Source organism: Muscardinus avellanarius (assembly GCF_963383645.1).
Source record: "Muscardinus avellanarius genome assembly, chromosome: X".
NCBI classification, from domain to species: domain Eukaryota; kingdom Metazoa; phylum Chordata; class Mammalia; order Rodentia; family Gliridae; genus Muscardinus; species Muscardinus avellanarius.
The window spans coordinates 87,583,133-87,604,502 of NC_137792.1; the positions used below are offsets into that span (position 1 = coordinate 87,583,133).

At 37.5% G+C, this 21,370-nt stretch overlaps 1 protein-coding gene across 1 annotated transcript in view; it reads right to left on the bottom strand.

The window, feature by feature from the left end:
• The window catches only part of DOCK11 (dedicator of cytokinesis 11), a gene marked incomplete at both ends in the record, with an annotated part of 236,379 nt that overhangs the window by 94,540 nt on the left and 120,469 nt on the right, over nt 1–21,370 (bottom strand). Inside the window, 9 exons of the mRNA XM_080719505.1 lie at nt 980–1,069; nt 2,063–2,149; nt 3,480–3,601; nt 11,093–11,216; nt 14,018–14,110; nt 15,696–15,761; nt 15,855–16,039; nt 17,921–17,997; nt 18,181–18,303. Of these exons, the coding sequence (XP_080575631.1) occupies nt 980–1,069; nt 2,063–2,149; nt 3,480–3,601; nt 11,093–11,216; nt 14,018–14,110; nt 15,696–15,761; nt 15,855–16,039; nt 17,921–17,997; nt 18,181–18,303 (967 nt within the window). The remainder of the gene's footprint in view (nt 1–979; nt 1,070–2,062; nt 2,150–3,479; nt 3,602–11,092; nt 11,217–14,017; nt 14,111–15,695; nt 15,762–15,854; nt 16,040–17,920; nt 17,998–18,180; nt 18,304–21,370) is intronic.

The window sequence follows — 21,370 nt, forward strand, 5'->3', positions numbered from 1 at the left end:
TCAAACCAAAATTCTTCAAATTTTCCATGGCTTAACCACAATATGAGCAATCACAAGAAGAAAGCAGAGCTGGATGTGGTGGCACATGCCTGTGATTCCAGTATTTGGGAGGCTGAGACAAGAGGATTGCAGGTTTCAGGCCAGCCTCAGCAACGTAGTGAGACTCTTAGCAACTTAGTGGTATCCTGTTTCAAAACTAAAATTAAAAAGGGATGGGGCATAACTTAGAAGCAGAAAGTCCTTTAATTCAATCTCTGATACCAAAGAAGAAAAGAGGCACTGCCAGCTAAGTACTAGGATGTGCACCACAGTTCCAGCACATGCGGAATGAAAAGGTCTAGGTTCTCCATCCATTTGATAGATTAAGTTATTATTTAATTTATCTGCTCACCCAACCAAATGTGGTGGCACATAGCTGTAATCACAGGACTTGGAAGGCTAAGACAGAAGGATTGCAGGTTCAAAACCAGCCTCAGCAATTTAGTGTGGCCCTTTGCAACTTAGCAAGACGCTGTTTCCAAATAACAAATAAAATGGGACTGGGGGTATAGCTCAGAGGTAGAATGCCCCTGAGTTAAATCCCAAGCATCACACACAAACATACAAAAAAAGACTCCCCCACCCTGTAATATGTGAAAAAGTCTGTCACTTTAGTAAGTCATTTTGATAGTGTCACTCATGGACACAGAAAGCATTTCATAAATGCTGGGTCTTAATAAAGGTGGAGAATGGAGATGGGAAAAGGCTATTTGACCATGTCAAATTCTGGCTACAACTTTTCCTCCTGATGTAGCAACCTGCTGTCTATATCTAAACACACTTGAAGGCAAAGCACATAATGGAAATTGTTCTCCTGAGGATGCACAGCCAAAATAAAAACCTTTTAAAGTGTTCATCTGATTCGTTTTTCCACATCAAAAATGGGGCGACAGAAAGACATAAAAACCCAACCTTTTGCAGAAAACTCTTGTTCATTTACCTTTAAATATTTAATAAGCTCCCCTGGAACTTCTTTGGAGCCTGACTGAATTAGTTGGCAATGGTGGAAGAATTTGTGCACATGCAAATCCTGGAACACAGATGGAAACAGTCACATGAAATATGATTTGTTATCATTAAAGGAAGTCTCTCTACCTCTCTTTCCTCCTGCATCTTGCAAACCTATCTATCCAGGCATTCTAAGGCCCAGATGCAGCCTCTGTAGCTACAACCTATGTATCCATGTCCTGAAGTTCTCTTGACCAGCACACAGAGCAGCAAAACCCAACTCAATCTTGCATGTACCTGAGCATACAGGTAGGCCACAATAATGTCAAGATAGCTGAGCATGCTTTTAATAATTTCAACTATTGTGTTCTATGAAATTGAGTTGCTTCTCTCTCTCTCCTTTTTTTTTTTTTTTTTTTTTTGCTACTGCAGACTGAACCCAGGGCATTCTATCTCCTAGATATACCCCAGCTCTTCTTATTTTCTATTTTGAAATACAGTCTCACTAAGTTGCTGAGGCTGGCCTCAAACCTGTGATCCTTCTGCCTCAGCATCCCAAGTACTGGGATTTCAGGAATGCACTACCACACCTGGTTTGCTTCTCCATTTTAATGACAAAGCTAGAACAGAAGTCTGAACTGACAGGTGAAACAAGGATGCAGCAAGAAGTAACCAGAACAAAATCTGTAGATAAAGGTTAATAGCCAACTTTACTATGGCACTTCACTGGCAAGTGAGTCCACCTATTTTATATGGAATTCATACACATTGATTTTCTGGACAGCATAGGCTGCACCAGGAAGTGGAACAATAAAATGTGTAAGGTTTTTGTGTGGTACTGCAGAATTAAACTCAGGGACATTCTAACTCTGAACTGCACCCCTAACCCTGTTTTATTTTTTTATTTTGAAATAGGATTTAAGTTGTCAAGAATGTCCGCAAACCTGCAATCTTCCTCTCTCAGCCTCCCAAGTACTGGGATTACAAGTGTGCACAACCACACCCAACTATTCTATTTTAATCAAGAAATATACTTGAGTATTAATATTGACAACATTCAGGCGATAAGACTTACTTGAGTATAAATGGTAGATTCCAAGTGGCTTTTAATTTTCAACAAAGGCTTTGCACCATCCACCCACTTAATATCCATACTTGATTGCTATAAATAGAGAATAGAGACATGAGTTTCTATATCACAGTAATAGAGACATGTGCGACATATAAAGTGTGTATGCACTTCAACATTTTTCAGCAATGAATGTATTATGTTCACACAAAGGGATTGGTGAAAAAAAATAACCTTCCATTAGAAGAAATGAATCAGTTATCATTCTAAATTCCCAGTCCTTGGCAGACTGATGCTTTTCTAAATTATGTTTAAAATAAATTACATAGATAAATAAATTTTTAGATGATGCACAAAATTCAAGGCCTGATTTTAAAAGTTACTATTAGAATTAATGGCATAATATTGTATCTACTATCAAGAAGAACAGTATCACTTGCAGGAAAATGGATAAAACTAGAGAATAATATGCTAAATGATATCAGCCAGCTCAGAAAGTCAAGGGGCCATGTGCTTTCTCTCATATGTAGAAGTTATATAGAAAATAGCAAACAAAAGGGACTTTAGGTAAATGAGAAGAGATGAATACAACACTGGAAGGGGTTTGGGGTAGGAAGGTGGGGAGAGGGAAAAGGAGGCTTGAGGAATGAAACAATTCAAATAATGCTATCTCCGTATATGACGTTACTACTACCAATCTCACTAACATGTATGAGGTGGGATGTGGAGGCAAACACACTCAGTGCTGTGTACATGAATGTTTGTATCACTTTGAACCTCACTATGATGTATAATCACAATGCACAGATTAAAGTATATTAAAGGCATGGTTACCCTGGACAATCATTGGGGGGAAGAAACGGGTGGTGGGGAGAGGGCACCAAGTATAGTTTAAATGTATACCACTTATGTTCAATAAAGAAAAAGAAAGAAAGAAAGAAAGAAAGAAAGAAAGAAAGAAAGAAAGAAAGAAACAAACAAACAAACAAACAAACAAACAAACAAATACAAGCTGGGCATGGTGGCGCACACTTGTAATCCCAGCATTGGGAGGCGGAGACAGGAGGATCATGGTTCGCAGACAGCCTCAGCTACTTAGTGAGGCCCTCTGCAACTCTGTGAGACCCGGTATCAAAATAAAGAATAAAAAATAGGGCAGGAGTGTAGCTTGGAGGTCGAATGCCCCTGAGTTCCATCCCCAGACCCGCGAAAGAAAGAAAGAAAGAAAGAAAGAAAGAAAGAAAGAAAGAAAGAAAGAAAGACGTTAAAAATAACGGATATAAAATAACTGTATTAAACTGCTATAAGGACTAAACACACATTTTTCATACTTTATTGTAAACCAGCCCTCAGATCATACTTAGACTTATATTTTTAAAACATTTACCTATGATTACTTCAACAAATGCAAACAAGTTCCTACCCTTCTTGACTCAGCATCATTTAGATTCAAGTAGCCTGGGGGAAGATTGGCCGAGACTGGCAGCTGTTGCTCAAATGTGATGATTCTACCATCTTTCAGCAAAGGTACCCAGGCAAATCCAACTGCCAAGACAATAATCAAACATAACAAATGAAATAGCAAATGCAATCAGCAACACAAATGTCTTATTGCTGGGGACAGGTAGGGTGGGATGCTTCTTGGGATCTATACACGGGAGCCCAGGTGTTGGGCATCTGAATACTGGGGAAAAAAGGATAGGTCTGGATCATGTCCTAATATCAGCCTGACACCTAACAAGTTATTTGCTTGATATCCTTGCCATGAGATATGGAAATAAAAAAAACACATGTTATCTACATTTAAAGAGTTGAAGACCAGAGAGATAATATACAAAAACTTTTTTATCAGTACTGGGGATTGAACTCAGGGGCATTCTACCTCTGAGCTATACTTCCAGCACTTTTTATTTTTTATTTTGAAATAGAGTATTGCTAAGTAGATGAGGCTGGACTCGAACCTGAGATCCTCTTGTCTTAGCACCCATGTACTGGGATTACAGGCATGTGCCACCACGCCTGGCTTAAAATCACGTTTGAACTTGAAATGTACATCTGCATCATTATCTTTACATACTAACGGATATATTTTGGAACACTTATATTTGGAGAGTGGTCCTGGGGATTGAACCCAGGAGTATTCTACTTTTGTAATGACTATTCTACCTCTGAGCTACACCCCCATCCCTCCTTAATTTTTTATTTTGAAATAGGATCTCACTAAGTTGCTCAGGGCCTTGATAATCTTCTGAAGCTGGCTGCAAATCTATGATTCTTCCATGTTAGCTTTTCAAGTACTAGTATTACAGGCTTGTGCCTTTAGACCTGGCTGGAAGACTTATTTTTAAAAGATTGAGGTTGTTTTCATTAATCCTTCCAATAAGACTATCAGCTAAGACTATTTTGGACTTCAATCACATGTTCTACAATTTCTTACAGCAACCTTTGGATAAAGAAGTATAGAAAATTAAGGTCACAAGCCAAGGTTACATTCTATATTTATGCAAGGCAGTAAGCATAAGTCATCTAGATTGGCAAATATTTCCTGTTTGCAGAAGAAGGAGGTGTAGAAGGAGAATAAATACATCCAGGTCACAGTGTTTATGACTTACTTCACTAAGAGACTTTCCCCAACCTGCACATTTCTTAACAGTTCTACCCCAAAAGAGCATCTTAGCTTTCCATTAGAAAACTCATCATGTTCTCACTAAAATAGCAAGAGCCATCTGTGTTGCTCAAGCAGAGCAGTGTCAGTATTTCCAATAAAGATTACTCTAGGTTTTAAGTGTTTATAACACAGCTGTAAAAAAGCTCACTCTGCACCAAGTTTTGGCAAATGAGAGTGGGTATTGGCTGGAGAGCACGTTGTAAAGCCACTGCAAAGTTCATTGCTTTCTTATTCTTTCAAATTCTTTCCATGAGCACATGTTCAAGAGCACTGTGCACATGTGTGTATGTGCATGTGTTTATACAGTGAGCACAGAAGTCAACACAAATCTGGTTAGACTGTTTTCATTTATGTGTTTAATTTGGCAAATGTTTAATTCTTAAACAAAGACCAAACTATTGCCTTTTCTGAGACTAAATGGCTTTCACAGACTCTGAAACATGCCTGAAGGACATCTTTATCAGAACAATTTCAGAAATGGTTTACCCAGCCTCTTCTTTTATAAAATGCACAGGAAGTAACTGAGCAGAGGAGCCATTAGAAATGACTCTGCCACTATAAACTAAAAATTTGTCACATGTGAAAAATTTCCAATCTAGGAAGCAGGGAAATATATTTCTTATTATTAGGCAATATTTTTCCTTATAAAATTTTATCAAGATATAATTCAGATATAATGTATCCATTTCAAGTGTACAATATTATAGTTTTAGTCTATTTGTAATTGTGTCTCCATCAACTCTAACTCTAGAAATTTTTCATCAACCCCAAAATGAACTCTATAACCCTTGGCAGCCACTCCCCATTTCTCCCTTCCCCCCCCCACCCCTAGCAATCATTAATCTACTTACCATCTCCCTGAAATTGCTTATGTAACATTATTACACTGTAAATTAATCAGACCATGGCCAAATGTGTCCCTTAGTCCAAACTCATATAGAGCACTTAGAAACCATCAAGGTACAACATTAAGTATGCCATCTGTCTCAAACATAGGAAACCACTTTGATCAGAAGAAACTTTTTAGTTTGATGCCATCCCACTTGCTAATTCTTGCTTTAATTTCCTGCACTTTGGAGGTCTTGTTGAGAAAGTTACTGCCTGTGCCTATATGTTGGAATATTGAGCCTATGCCCTCCTCTAATAACTTCACAGTTTCTTGTCTAATTTCTAAGTCTTTGATCAATCTCGAGTTGATTCCTGTGCATGGTGAGCGATAAGAATTTAATTCCATCTTTCTACAAACAGCCAGTTCTCCCAACACCATTTGTGGAAAAGGTTATGTTTTCTCCATTGTATGAGTTTGCCCCTTTGCCAAAGATCAATTGACTATAGGTGTGTGGATGTGTTTCTGTATCTTCTATTCCCTTTCACTGGTTAGTATGCCTGTTGTGCCAATATCATGCTGTTTATAGTACTATTGCTCTATAGTATAATTTGAAGTCCGGGATTGTGATGGCTCCTGTCTGGTTCTTATTGCTGAAGATTACTTTAGCTATTCTGGGTCTTTTCTTTCTCCATATAAAATTAATGACTAATTTTTCTAGGTCTATGAAGAATGTTGTCGATATTTTAATAGGAATTGCATTGAATCTACAGATCACTTTTTGCACAATGGCCATTTTAACGATATTTATGCCTATCTGTGAGCAAGGGAGATCTTTCCATCTTCCAAGGTCTTCTTCAATTTCTTTCTTTTTTAATTTTTTATTGGTGCATTATATTCATACATCATATTGGGGTAAAAAAAACTTGTGTGTACATACCTGTACACATTATTGATTTAACCCCTACCCAATTCCCACCCCATTCCCTCCCTGTCCATCCTTCCCTTGCTTGGCTTAGTGGTTGACTTCGATATGTTTAAGTACATTGTGTGTTTTAGAGATTTTCCTCTTCCCCCCTCCTTTCTCCTCCTTTAGGTTGCCTTGTTTGCTCCTCTATAGCATTTCCTTTTTCATCTAGAGGTCCTCCTATGACCCATTTCTCCCCAACTCTCACATATTAGGGAAAGCATCTGATTTCTTATTTTTTATGACTGACTAATATCACTTAGCATAATGTCCTCCAGTTCCATCCATTTACCTGAAAAAGATTTAACTGAGTTTTTTTTAATGGATGAGTAAAATTGCATTGTGTACATATCCTACAGTATTGGAATCTATTCATCTGTTGATGGACATCGTGGCTGTTTCCATAGTTTGGCTATGGTGAATTGTGCAGCTATAAACATAGATACACATGCATTAGTTTGGCAGTTTGGTTTCCTATCTTTTGGGTAGATACCCAGAAGTGGTATTGCTGGATCAAATGGTTGATTTGTTCCCATTCTTGTGAGGATTCTCCATACTGATTTCCAAAGTGGTTGCACTAATTTGCAATCCCACCAACAATGTCTTAGAGTTCCCACTTCTCCACATCCTCGCCAGCATCTGTTGTTGTTTGTGTTTTGAATGATTGCCATTCTAGTTGGAGTTAGGTGAAATCTCAGGGTAGTTTTGATTTGCATCTCTCTGATTGCCAGTGATGTTGAGCATTTTTTCATGCATTTGTAGGCCATCTGAATTTCTTCTTTTGTGAAGTGTCTATTTAGTTCACTTGCCAAGTTTGCAGAATTCAGCTGGAAACCCATCAGGGCCTGGGCTTTTCTTTAATGGCAGAATTTTTATTGCCATTTCTATTTCTTTGCTTACTATTGGTTGGTTTAGGCTTGCTATGTCCTCTTGCTTCAGTTTATTTAGGTAATAGATGCTTAAAAATCAATCGATTTCTTTCATGTTTTCCAGTCTATTGTAGTATAAATTTTCAAAATAGTTTCTGATAATACTTTGAATTTTCTCACTGTCTGTGCTGATGTCTCCTTTTTCATTTCTGATTTTAATAATTTGAGTTGATTCTCTCTTTATTTTGGTAAGGGTGGACAGGGGCTTGTCAATCTTATTAATCTTTTTAAGAACCAGCTTTTTGTTTTGTTGATTCTTTGAATTGCTTTCTTTTGTTTTCTATTTCATTTATTTCTGCCCTGCCTTTAATAATTTCCTGTCTTCTTCTGGCTTTGAGATTAGACTGTTACAGTCTTTCTAGGTCCTTGAGATATGCCATTAGTTGGTTTACTTGATAACACCCTGTTCTTATATGGGTACTTAATGCTATAAACTTTCCTCTTAACAATGTCTTCAAAGTGTCCCACATATTTTAGTATGTTGTGTCTCTATTTTCATTTAATTCCAGAAATTTATTTCTCCCCTTATTTCTGATCTTACCCACTCATTCAAAAGTGTATCGTTCAATCCCCATGTATTTAGTTTGGTCTTCCTGTTGTTGATGTCTACTTTCATTCCATTATGGTATGAAAAGATGCATGGAATTATATTACATCTTTTGAATTTGCTGGTCCTTGCTTTGTGGCCCAGGATGTGATCTATTTTGAAGATTCCATGGGCTGATGATTAGAATATGTATTCTGCTATTTCTGATTGAAATATCCCATATATGTCTATTAGATGTTTGATTTATAGTTTTCTTTAGTTCTGAAAAGTCTTTACTCATCTTTTGCCTTGAAGATCGATCTAATGATTTGAGAGGTGTGTTGAAGTCTCCCAATATTATTGTATTTGGCTCCATTTTTTATTTTTATTTTATTTTATTTTACTTTGGTGTAACTGGGGTTCCTGGAAGCCCTTCTACTTCCGGGCTACACTCCCAGACCTATATTATACTTTATTTTTATTTTTGGAAACAGGGTCTTTTAAGCCAGTGCCTGCACGATCCTCCTGTCTCCACCTCCCAAGCGCAGGGATTAGCAGTGTGTGTCACCACGCCTGGCATATTTAGGTCTATTTGAGATCTGATGTCCGGGAGGGTATGTTTTACAAATGTGGCTGCACCCAGATTTGGGGCATAAACATTTACTATCATTATATCTTCCTGGTGGATTGATCCTTTTAATAAAAGGAAGTTCCCTGCTTTGTCTCTTCTGATGTGTTTTAGCTTAAAGTTTGTTTTGCTGGATATCAGCATTGCTATCACTGCCCACTTCTATTCTCAATTAGCATGATATATCTTTTTCCATCCTTTCACTTTCAGTCTATGACTATCTTTGTCTGTAAGGTGAGTTTCTTGCAAACAGTATATATTTGGTTTGTTTTTTATTCCACATTGCCACTCTATGTCTTTGATTGGTGAGTTGTCCTTTGACCTTCAGTGTTATTATCGAAATATGATTTTTGTTTTCTCTCATTTTGTGTTCTATCTTCTGTTTGGTATGTTATTTCTTCTTTACTTAGATGCCCTGCTGATCAACTTCATCTCTCTCTGGTTCTGAAAATTGCTTCTTTTTCTTCTTTATGGTTTATTTCTTTAAGTGTTTTCTCTAGTGCTGACTTTGAATTCATGATTATTTGAGATTCTGCTTATCTTTTTTTTTCTTTTTTGTGGTACCGGGGATGGAACCCAGAGGCATTCTACCTCCGAGCTACACCCCCAGCTCTATTTGTTATTCTTTATTTTGAAACAGGGTCTCACTGAATTGCAAAGTGCCTCACTAAGTAGCTGAGGCTGGCCTCGAACCATGATCCTCCTATCTCAGCCTCCCAAATGCTAGGATTACAAGTGTGCACCACCACGCCTGGCTAGAGATTCTGCTTATCTTGAAATACTTTTGTTTCTCCATCAATTTTGAATAATAATTTTGCTGGATATAGCAGTTTTTGTTAGAAGTTGTTTTCTTCCAGGGTCTGGATCACATCCACTATATGTCACCCGTTCTTTTGTTCTCACTGCTTTTAAGATTCTTTCCTTAGCCTCTATATTGGTCATTTTGATTATTACATGGCATGGGGAGGTCCTTCTTTGATCTTGTCTTAATGGTGTTCTGCATGTCTACTGAACGTGTAAATCCAAGTCTCTTCCCATGTTTGGAAAACCTCTGAAATTATTTCTTTGAAAAGAGTCCCCTGCCTTCCTGACATAACTGCATTATCAAATTCCACCTTAGCCTTGAAGCTCTTACTCAATACCACTATGTGAGATATTCCAGAAGTTTTCCCAGATTCCTAGCCATCTGTCCCCCCCACCAAATGATTGCTCTTGATTGAATACACATAGTCCAACTTCCTTGGTAATCACCACTTTCTGTATTGAATTATAATTACCTACAAAGAACTCAGTTTCCCTACTAGATCATAGGCTCACTAAAAGTGAGAACTATGTTTTCCTTCCCTATACTCCTCATAATGCCTACCACAACATCTTACACATAATAAATATGCAGAAACATTTGCTCAGTCCACATTCATGGCACACTGATGATGTGTATAAAGTAGTGTTGCCTCCTCCGCTCTCCCAAGGCTGCCTCCCACTGGTTTATCTAAAGCCTGGATGAAAGAGGACCAGGACTAGGATTTTGCTACTGACGCTTATTCAACTTCATCAAATCTGTTCTCTTCTCATTGGAAACAGGCAGCCTCCCACCTCCCTCCAGCTCACAGATGTACTTGGCTCTGAGTTTACTTCCCTCTTCCTCAGTAAGCAGAACTGGAAAATTTTGGTTCTGGGCAATTAGACATAAAAGAAGTAACAATATTGTATCATAATATGTGTTTCTTTCTGAGAATAACAATATGACTTGATGTTACTTATAGTAGCTTAAGCACATTGCTACCTATTTGGACAATAATTGTTGGCAGAAATAGTAATGAATGAACATACAATTCATCTTTTACCAATGAAATTTTATTGAGATAGACTCTTGCTCTGTGGCTTGTGTTAGCCTCAAACTCCTGGGTTAAAGCCATCCTCCTGCCTGAACATCCTGAGTAACTGGTACTAAAACTGTTTAACACTCTGCCCAGCTTACCAATGAACACTAACTCAGAATTATACTTTTTGGAAATGGGTAGAAGTGGTCTCCAGCCTGATGAAAAGAGTTTATATCCTAAATTATTCCATTTCTAATAGCTAGAGAGATACATTTAAAGAGCACACAAACTGAGTGTGGTGATGTATGCCTATAATCCCAGGACTAGGAGGCTGAGACAGGAGGATTGTGGTTTTGGAACAGCCTCAGCTACTTAGTGAGGCACTCCGCAAATTAGTGAGAGACTATTTCAAAATAAAGAATAAAAATAGGGCAGGAAGTGTAGCTCAGAGGTCGAGTGCCCCTGGTTTCATACCCAGACCCGCAAAAAAATAAATAAAAGTAAAAATAAAATAAATAAGAATAAAATAGGGCTGGGTGGATAGCTCAAAGATGGAATACCCCTAAGTTAAATAAATAAATAAATAAATAAATAAATAAGACACGACCTTTGTCTCCAGCAGGGCAAACAATATAATCATATAAAACAATAAATAAATAGCACATATACCTGGCGTTTCAACCGTGTCCTGCTTTTTGGTTGTTCCCTTTATGTTGATTTCGCAACTTACGTGATAAAATGTGAAAAGCAAATGATGCTTTTGATGCAGGTGAATGGGAAGCTCGATTTTAATCTGAAACAACAGCAAAATTTCACAAGGCATTTTGTTTTAATTGTCAAACTACACTGTCAGACATTTAGTATGGCTCCATCAAACTGTTCCAAAATACTTCATAAATGACAGGCCCATCGGCCAAACAGCAGATAGCACTTAAATATATTCCAAATGCTCTTGTGGTCAGTTTCAGTTTGGCAGCAAATTTTCCTGAGTTGTGAGGGCTTATTTAGTACTTTTGCTGCAGAGTCCAGTGAATTATCCTGGATTCAACTCTGCAGCAGGATTTTCTAAAAAATTTTATCAAATTATGCTATATGCACATATAAATTTATCACAATAAAACTCATCATTCTTTATAATTAATATACAGCAGTAAAAGTAAATGTAAAAATACACATATCCTCACAGCAAAGAGATACTATATAACCAGATCAATGAATGTACCACATTTGAAATGTGCACTGAATTTGAAAAGCTGCTTTTCTCTTAGTTGTTCTCTTTTGCATAAAACCCTCTACAAATAAATGTCCAAAAAGTCACTATGGTTTTATGGCATCTATAAATTGTAGGTTATATATTTACCTTTAGAAGCAAATCACAACTTTGTTCTTGAGTAAAAAGATAAAAACTCTCACCTATCACTCATAAATTTAGTTAAAATTAATGCTTATAATAAAGTATCTCAAGAAATTTTCTAATGACTCCTGCAAGTATGTAAGATACAAATTACAAAGTGGAGATATGATGGATTAATACCCAGGCAGGTACATATCTCTCACTCAACATATAGTGAATTATTAAAAAATCGATTCATTTCAGGCATTCTCAAAACAGTGTGTATTATTAATTTTCTGTAGTGACTAATCTTGGTTAGAGCATGCATTAAAAAGCTTGGTGATGAACATCTGGTCCAATTATTCATATAAGGTACACTTTTTGGTGTTACAACTAAGGTTTGTTGTAAATATATTTCACAACAAAACATGCCTATTCATAGCATCCAGACTATCTGGGTATCTGATGCTCTGCTGCACATAAATATGGACATACTTCCTCCCTGGGTGGCAAAAATGAAAGGTGCCACTACTCACTTCCCCAACCCAGAGAAACTAGGGACGCTGGACTGAGAAAGAAAGGAGGCCTAAGGCTGGGGTATCAGGCCTCTCTATGAAAGCAGGCAAACATGAGGAAATCATGACAGAAGGGAGAATGATCTCAGAGCAAGCCAAGAATGGAGACATGGGGATTATTAATAATAAATTAAATGTCTTAAAATAAGAAGAGCAATTGCAGAACATAGGCCTGGGATGCTCATTTGGCTTTCATAGAAACATGTAGCAGTTTCATGGAAATATCAAAAGCAGTCTATAGATGTGGATAAGTAAATACACAGACACTTAAAGAGTCTGAGACAGTGACACAATGGGAAGAACAGAGATAAAGAGGTAAAGAAGCTGGAAGATGGAAAGAGAAACAGACATGGTCAGAGGCTGAGAAGAATGCACAGAGGTCAGGAAGGAACACCACCCACTCTCTATACACTTTCCACTGAGACATGGAGGGCAACTGGTATAATTGGATAGCCCAGCCATATGGCCATGTCTCTCTATGTATTTCACTGGCAGGCCCACTGCACTCTACCATATAAAATAGCAAGCTGAAAGAGCCAGAAGGAATTCACAAAATTTCTTCTGAATTATCATTAAAGCTGAGGAAATGGAGACTGGAAAAGAAGAAGTGGCTTAATATTATAGGGCCAGTGCTGTCAAAATATGGAGGGCTACAATCCTAGCTACACCCTGATGTTTGATTCATACAATGCTACCTCAAGTGAGAGAGCCTCTTAAATTTGTGGGGAAAGCATCCACTGTCATCAGAAGGCACCAAACAGGCAGGAACCCTTCATAGGATTTTTCGACTCTTTTATTTGTGTGTGTGTGGTACTAGGGAATGGACCAAGGGGCATTGCACCTTTGAGCTATACCCTAATCCTTTTTGGTTTTGATTGTAAAACAGTATCTCACCAAGCTGCTGAGGACCTTGTCAAGTTTCTGGCCTTAAACCTGTGATACTCCTATATCAGCTACCCAAATTCTGGGGTTACAGGTATGCACTACCATGCTCAACTATTCCCAACTCTTTTTATTTATTCTTTTTAAATTTTTATTTTATTGGAGCAATATAGTCTCACATCAAAATGTGAATCATGTTGACAATGGTGTACATTCACATAGAACTTGGTGCCCCCCCTTTCACCTTTTCTCTCTCCCTCTTAATACTGAGTGTCCAGGTTAGCTATGATATATTCACATGTTTACACATATTCAAATGTAGCTTTGCCATTAATTCATTTCAGCCTTCCTCCTCCCCTACCCCTCATTTCTGGCCTTGCTGAGGTCTCCATCAACAGATGACTGGATTGCAAAATTATGGGAAATACACACAGTGGAATTCTACTCAGCTATAAAGAGGAACAAAATCATGTCATTTGAAAGAAGATGGAAAGTCCTCGAGAGCATTATATTAAGTGAGATCAGCCAAGCCCAGAAAGAGAAGGGACTTGTGTTTTCTATAATATGCTCAAGCTAGGGAGCATTAGAGATACCAGAGGGACTTTCTCAATCTTCCAAGCACCTGGATTATAGGTGTGCACCACCATGCCTGGGTAAACCCTTCATTTTGATGTGGTATTTACTATTTTCATGGATCAACACATTTAAGGATTACAAGTACAGATAAAATAATGGAAATGATTCTAAGAGAAAACAAAAAGCAACTGCTGGGTTTTGTTAATAGCAGAAAGATATTCTTTTTACCTCATCATAAAACTCCGGGTTTTGGTTGTGATGTGAGACAACAGCATAAGCATTTACAGTAAAGATGGACCCTGCAGGTTTTCCATAAATACACTGCAAAAGAAGGAGACAGAGTCACTACTCTGCATGAACATCTTTAAATGCAACATAGCAGCAGAGGCATTCATAGGCTAAAGGAGTTCAAGTCTGAATGTCTACTAAGCTACAGACAAGCTTACTATTCAATTTTTAAAATATGGCACTTTATGAGCCACATTTAAAAAAATTACTGACTTTTTGTTATGCCAATAAAATAAACATGAAGCTTGCTATGGTTTCATGGAGTGACCTGGTTTCCTTTCTAACATGAGTTTTCACTTTCATTGACCTAATGAGCTCAAGGATGGAGATGGAGCTGGCATAACCAGGTTCTAATTGCCTCATTCCGTTACTGCAGAGTGCGCCTCCAGGCCAGCTAAGAAATGAAATTGAGACTGTGAGAGTACATGTCCAAGTCTCCTTAATCATTATGAAGGCAATTTTCAAGAACTGCAGAGCAGTAACCTAAGAATCTCTAAGTATACAAAAGTTTATTGCACAGAAGGAAAGAAATGGCTGTTCTCATCTTTACTCAAGTGGGAACCAGAAAAAAATATGCTTCTTTTGAACCAGCTAATGCTCAATTTAACTTTCTCTGTGAAAAAAATCGTTTTCAAAGGCAGGGGCTCTGAAACATTCAATGATTTAGTTGGGAACATCACAGTCCTTGTCGCTAGGGGGTCTAAGACTAGCCATCCATCTGTCTGATTTAGGGTCAGAGTAGGAAAGTGGGGAGCTGGATAAACACTTTGTGATGGCTAGATGTACTCTGAATTTCAGCTCTCTGATTAATGGGCTAAAGAGCAACACACACACACACACACACACACACACACACACACAGTTCCAGGCACTATCACATGACAGATATTCAGATATTTCAGGCCAACAGTAGCAGGTAGTATTGAAATGCTGCTTTTCAAAGATCACAAATCCACATTTGGAGGCACCATTTGACAAGACATGGAGTATAAGTCATCTCTCAGAGCAAAGAAGCATTGTGCTGCTTCTGTCAGCTCAAAAAGCCAGTTCAGGTTTCAAGAAGAAAGGAGTTTATGGTCCCCTGATGATATCATCATAAACTATCATAAGAAAATGACCTTGTGATTGGGCATCAGAGTAATGCAAAATCAAAGTGGAGCAAACACCAAACCCTAGAATGTAGACTGGGAGGGTAGCTCAGTGGGAAAGAGTTTGCTTAGCATCCTGAGGCCTAGAGTTCAATCCCTGTCTTCACAAAAAAAGGAAAAAACAATCTTGGCATGTAAAGCTTCTTTCCCCACCCCCCCCCTTTTTTTAGTGCTGAGGATTGTACCTGGGCCTCATACATGTTACGCATAATCAATGTCACTGAGCAGCACCCTCAGCTTAAGCTTACCCATATATATACACATACCACTTCTTATATAGTAACGTTTAAGCTAATCCTTATAGTTCATGCATAATAGTAGAAAAGAAAATATTAAATGTGGCACTTTGGTACATTTTCTTTTAATGTTGGAACAAACTCAATTTAGAGCATGATGTTACGAAGAAACAAAATCTCCACTACTATCACATATTTACCAAATATGTATAGTTAACAACGTAAAAAACAAACCTTAAGTGCACAAGCATCACTTTCATCTGAATCCCGGAATTCTACACACACTGCAATGTTCCTTGCCTAGAAGGATTAATCAGCCAAAATGAGTCACAAAATGAGAAGATTTTAAGTACCATTTTGTATTTCCAAAAATGTATATTTTATACTGCTTACCTTGGCAAATGTTTTCTGGCTATCATATTTTAATTGCAAGGGATAGACATACAGATGATTTTTGTAAATAGTAAATGGATAGCAATATTTTGTCACTTCTGGAACAAACTCTTCAACCTCTACAGTGATATTTTGACAATTTCTTTCAAATGGCTTCAGGGGCACATACGAAGAAGTAATACAATCTACAGGAGGAAAAATAAATAGGAGAGGAGCATACAGTTTAACAATCATTAATAGATCTCTGAGCTTACAAAAATATACATGGATCATGTTCTCAAAGAGTGACTTAAAAACAGAATTCTTAGTGAGTGACAAAAAGTCAAACAAGCTCTAAGAACCCAGGACACCATGAAGTAGCCTGCTGCTAATTTTTGTGGATCCCTTCACACCAGACACGCATTGCTATTTCATTCTCAATGTCGAGTGATTTGCCAAATATAACACATCATAATTTTGACAAATTTAAACTCTGCAAAGAAATCCATTACATTTTCCCTCCTGTGGCTGCAATTTAGCTTTCACTGCAAATTTTTATTGGTATCAGGGAACAAAATAAGGGTAAATTTATGCTTCCAATTAGCTCGTGGTGAGTTGCTTTAAAAAGTTAACTTGGTGCAGGTGTGAATTTTCACCAACTAAATAATGGAAGCCTTTTGAAACTACAGATCTTATGATGTGTTACCAATAACAAATTTGATACTCCCAAATGTAAAAAATACAAAGCCTTAGAGAAGTTTAGTAGCATATGTTATTGAAACAGCCACTTTAGTAGAGGTTATTCATATACTTAAAAAGTGGTAACTGCTTGTCCTTACTGCAGAGCCAGCCATATTGATGGAGAAGGAAGACCCGGGGTGAGCTGGATGTGAGGATACAGTATTTTTGGTGGGTTTGTTTTTCATTATTAAAGCAGTATGTACTTATAATAGAACATCTGGAGGTATAGAGTAAAAAACACAAACACAGTTAATTATTCCAGAGATAATTCCTGCTAACATTTTGGTATATTTTTTTCTAGCCTATTTCCAATGCAATTTCTTTTTCCTGTCTCTGTTTGTCTGCTCTCTCATACTAGGGACTGAACCCAAGGGCATTCTAACTCTAAGCTATACCCAGCCCCATTTTTATTTTTATTTTGAAATAGGGTCTCTCTCTAGGTTGATGATAGTTTCACTACTTGCTGAGGCTATCCTCGAACTTGTGATCCTCCTGTTTCAGCCTCCCTCCTGTATTGGATTTACAGGTGTGTGCCACCATACCCAGCTTCCTATGTGATTTCTATATTAAAGTCCTACTATACATAAAGAATTTAAGCTAGATTTTTTTTGAATTTTATGTCTTATTCCACAAACTGGAATAATCAGTTTAATAGCTTCATAGTTTCATAATGTTGGTGTGCCATAATTGCCTCAGTATACTGACAATGTTAGATGCTGGTTATTTCCAATCTCCCCTCTATATAAATAATACTGCATGAACAGGTATATGCATAAACTACTGTTTATATTAAATTTATTTATTTAAGAAAAACAGCTAGGCATGGTGTTACCTCAGAATGTGACTCTAGTCACCTCAGAGTGTGACTTTATTTGGAAATAGGGTCTTTCCAGATGGAATTAGTTAAGAAGAAGTCATACTGGATTAGGGTGAATGCTAAGTCCAGTGACCAGTTGCCCTATTAGAAAGCCAAAGAAAAACACAAAGGGAAGGCAATCATGTGAGGACAGAGTGAAAGAGAGGCATGCTGCAGAGATAAGCTAAGCCATGCTAAGGATGTCCAGGAGCTACCTGGACTAGAAAGTTAGCTAGAAAGACTGGAGGAAGGATTCTTCCCTAAAACATTCAGAGAGAGAGCATGACCCTGCCAATACCTTGATTTTAGATTTCTAAATTTCAGAACTGTGGGAGGAAAAATCTCTCTTGTCCTGAGCCATGTAATCTATAATACTTTGCTACGGCAGTCCTAGGAAACTAATATACCATATAAAACTAAAAAATATTAAAAAGATGAAATCCCAAGACTCAAACATGACCTTTGAGGTTTACTTGTAAAACAGTCTTACTTGATAAATCCACAGGAACACATTCCACTGTAATGTGTAGCTGCCCAGGAATAATCTGTAATTTGGTCTTTTCTGGCCTAGGTAGTAAGAAAAAGTATTTTAGAATTGAAAATTATGGTAATTAAACATATTGGTTACTATATATCCAAACTTCGTTCTTTAAAAATTCATTTTTGCCCATATGACTCACATTCATCATTTTACAAAATTGATAATTCATCTAATAATATCCACTTATTGCAGTAACGCCATCCACTTACTTTTTGTATTCTGAGAGCAACTTGAGAATGTCTTCATTTGAAAGCTTGCTACTATCTTGTTTATACAAAGGAGAGAATCTCCCATCCAGATCCAGAGAGCCTTGAATGTCTTTGAAAATGGGTCTAAAAAAGCAATAGAAAGGTTTTATTAAAATATTTTTACAGTACTATTAAATCAGAAAGCACTGTGGTAGGACTGAAATGGTAAAGTGACCTGGGAAACAGGTTTGTGATTTCTTGCAAAGTTAAGCATATTATCTTCTCTATGATGCTACAATTCCACTCCTAGACATGTTCTCACATGCTACGTAAATGCCTACAGAAGATTTATTTGTTATAGCCTCAAACTGGCAATAACCCAGATACTCATCAACAAGCAAATGGATAAACTACAGTATATTCATACCATGGGATAATACTAAAAGTGAATTATTGATTGACACACTATTAATGAGTCTCAAAAACATATCGAACACAAGAAACCACACACAAGAGTGCATACTACAAGGGTCCATTCATGTGAAGATCTAGAATAGATAAAAAGCCTTCTGTAGTAATAATCAGACTGGTGGTTGCCTAAGGCAGATGTGGAATGATTTATTTTGGTTGCTGTGTAGTGGTGGTTACATGACTTGTGGTGGCTGCATTTATGAAAATATATAAAGCTGGATACTTAATGTGTGTATTTGTATTTCATCAAAAATAAAGTATATCACGATAAAGAAGTTGTTAAAAATTAAATTAGATCTTGAAGATAAATTTAGAGGGTTTACAATATACACGTACAGTTTTCATATAAACTTGAATTAATTTTTCTCCTCCTCCTATTTTTTTTTGCAGTACTGGGGATGGAATCCAAGGGCATTTTACCTCCAAGCTACACCCCTGGTCCTATTTTTTAGTCTTTTTATTTTTTGAAAAACGGTCTCTCTGAGTCTCAAAGGGCCCCAGCTGAGGGTGTCTGTGAACCATGATCCTCCAGTCTCCGTCTTCCGAATGCCGGGATTACAAATGTGCACCACCACACTGGCTCCTCCTCCCATTTTTAAGAAGCTATTTTATTTTTAAAATGGGAGGTGATATATAAGCACCCAATGCATTGGAAACAGCTATGCCCAGAAACATAATTCCCATTGGCAGAGCCTCTAAATATGTGATAGGCATTAACCCCATTGTTCTTACTTTCTAAGTGTACCTCTTTATTTCTAATACACACAGTTTTACCATACATCTTTTTTTTTGTATTGGGGAATGAACCGATGGACATTCTACCTCTGAGCAATACCCTTGGCCCTATTTTTTTTGTTTTTGAAACAGAGTTTCAATAAGTTTCTGAAGATAGCCTAAAACATATGATCCTCCTCTCTTGGCCTCCCAAGTACTGGGATTACAGGCATGCACCACCATACCTGGCTTGCCATACATATTTTAAATATACCAGCTAAGCCTTCAGAATGAGTTCTTGCTATTTTACTGCAGAATAGCATAATTCCTCATCAGAACTGGGAAACAAGGCTTTCCTCTTTGATGATTTTGAAATTAACTGTTCTGCCAGCAAAGCAACACAATCAGCTAATGCTGCTTCCCAAAGGGGAGTGACATGACACAGCACCTGGAATGGATGCCCATGGCAGTGCTCTATGTTCTGACTCTGACCACTGAATGTTCTGTGAACTTGGGCAAGATTTCTTTTTTTCTTTTTTACTTCTGTGCTTCAGTTTCCCCATCTCTAAGATGGAGACAATGGTACCCACCTCCTAGAAAAATACGAATTTGGGGGTAGACATGTAGCTCAGTGTGATAGTGCTTGCCTAGCATGTGAGATGCTTTGGGTTGAATTTCTAGAACAGAAAAACACACATATGTGTAAACGTGTATATTTATATACATGCCCAGAAGTGTTCTACTTCACCTATAACCCCAGGCCTTTTTATTTATTTATTTATTTTTGAAACAGGGTCTCACTAAGTTAAAGATCTCACTAAGTTACTGAGGCTGGCCTGGAACCTGTGATCCTCCTGACTTGGCCTCTCAAATACTGGGATCATAGGTATGCACTGCCTTGCCCAGCCACACACATAGGTTAAGCACTTAGACCAGTGGGTGCCTTGAACAGAGTTAACAATAGCTATTAATAAAAAAATGGCTGCAGCAGCAGTAACAATTAACTTTTCAGGCTGGAGCATTATAAGCATACTTGTCTTTGCAAGCCATATTTCACCCTCTAGGATGCTTACATTGCCAATCTCTGCTAACCCCTGGCAGTCCACCTATCCTTGGCTACCATTTTTATCATTTATCCTTGAGAAACAAGGATAATAGTGCCTTTTCATCTATCAGCATATAATGTATATTGGGACCTTTTCCGAAATGAAGTAACTATCAATAGTGACAGAGAAAATAGTTCATTAACTTAGAATCCCCTACTTTTAATTCTACTGCCAAGCACTCAATGAACACAATTGATTGAATTATTCAGAACATGATGCTCTTTCTCCAATGAGCTGTACAAACTGTACCACAAATAGGCAAGTAAATTTGTACTTCAAAGTGGGGATGAATAAGACACAAGTTTGAAAATCATCATTGCATGTGGACTTATAAGACTTTGATCAAATAATATGAACTACCATAGCAAAAGATATATAGACAGATAATGAATGTATGCTTGCAAATGCACTACCCCTAAAGGTTGCCTGAATTTGTCACAAGGAAGCAAGAGAATGTATTAATTACATGCTCGCACATAATGACTGCATTCTTTGATTTCTAATTTTTAGTATGTTTTCCAGAATCATTCTATGGTAGTTTTCCAAACCATAAGCCCAGCCAACTCTGAAATAATGGGTATATTGTACATAATTCATTACAATTTCTAGTTTTCTGAAAAAATCCATCACTTTAGCAAATAATATCTGCTTAGAAATGCTATAAAAAGGTCTGCAGATATAGCTCAGTGGAAGAGCACTTGCCAACAGTATTCAAGGCCCTGGGTTCCATCCCCTGCACCACAAAAATATGTAATAAAAATTAAGTGGTGTCAGTGAGGTCACTGACTCAAGCCAAAGAAAATTTCCCTAAAGCAGGCCCATATGAAAAGACTGAGAGGGTCTTAGAAAAGGTCTTTGATGCATGGCAAATTCTAGGAGAAATAAATCTTGTAACTTGAGTATTTTAAGACACAGCTGGC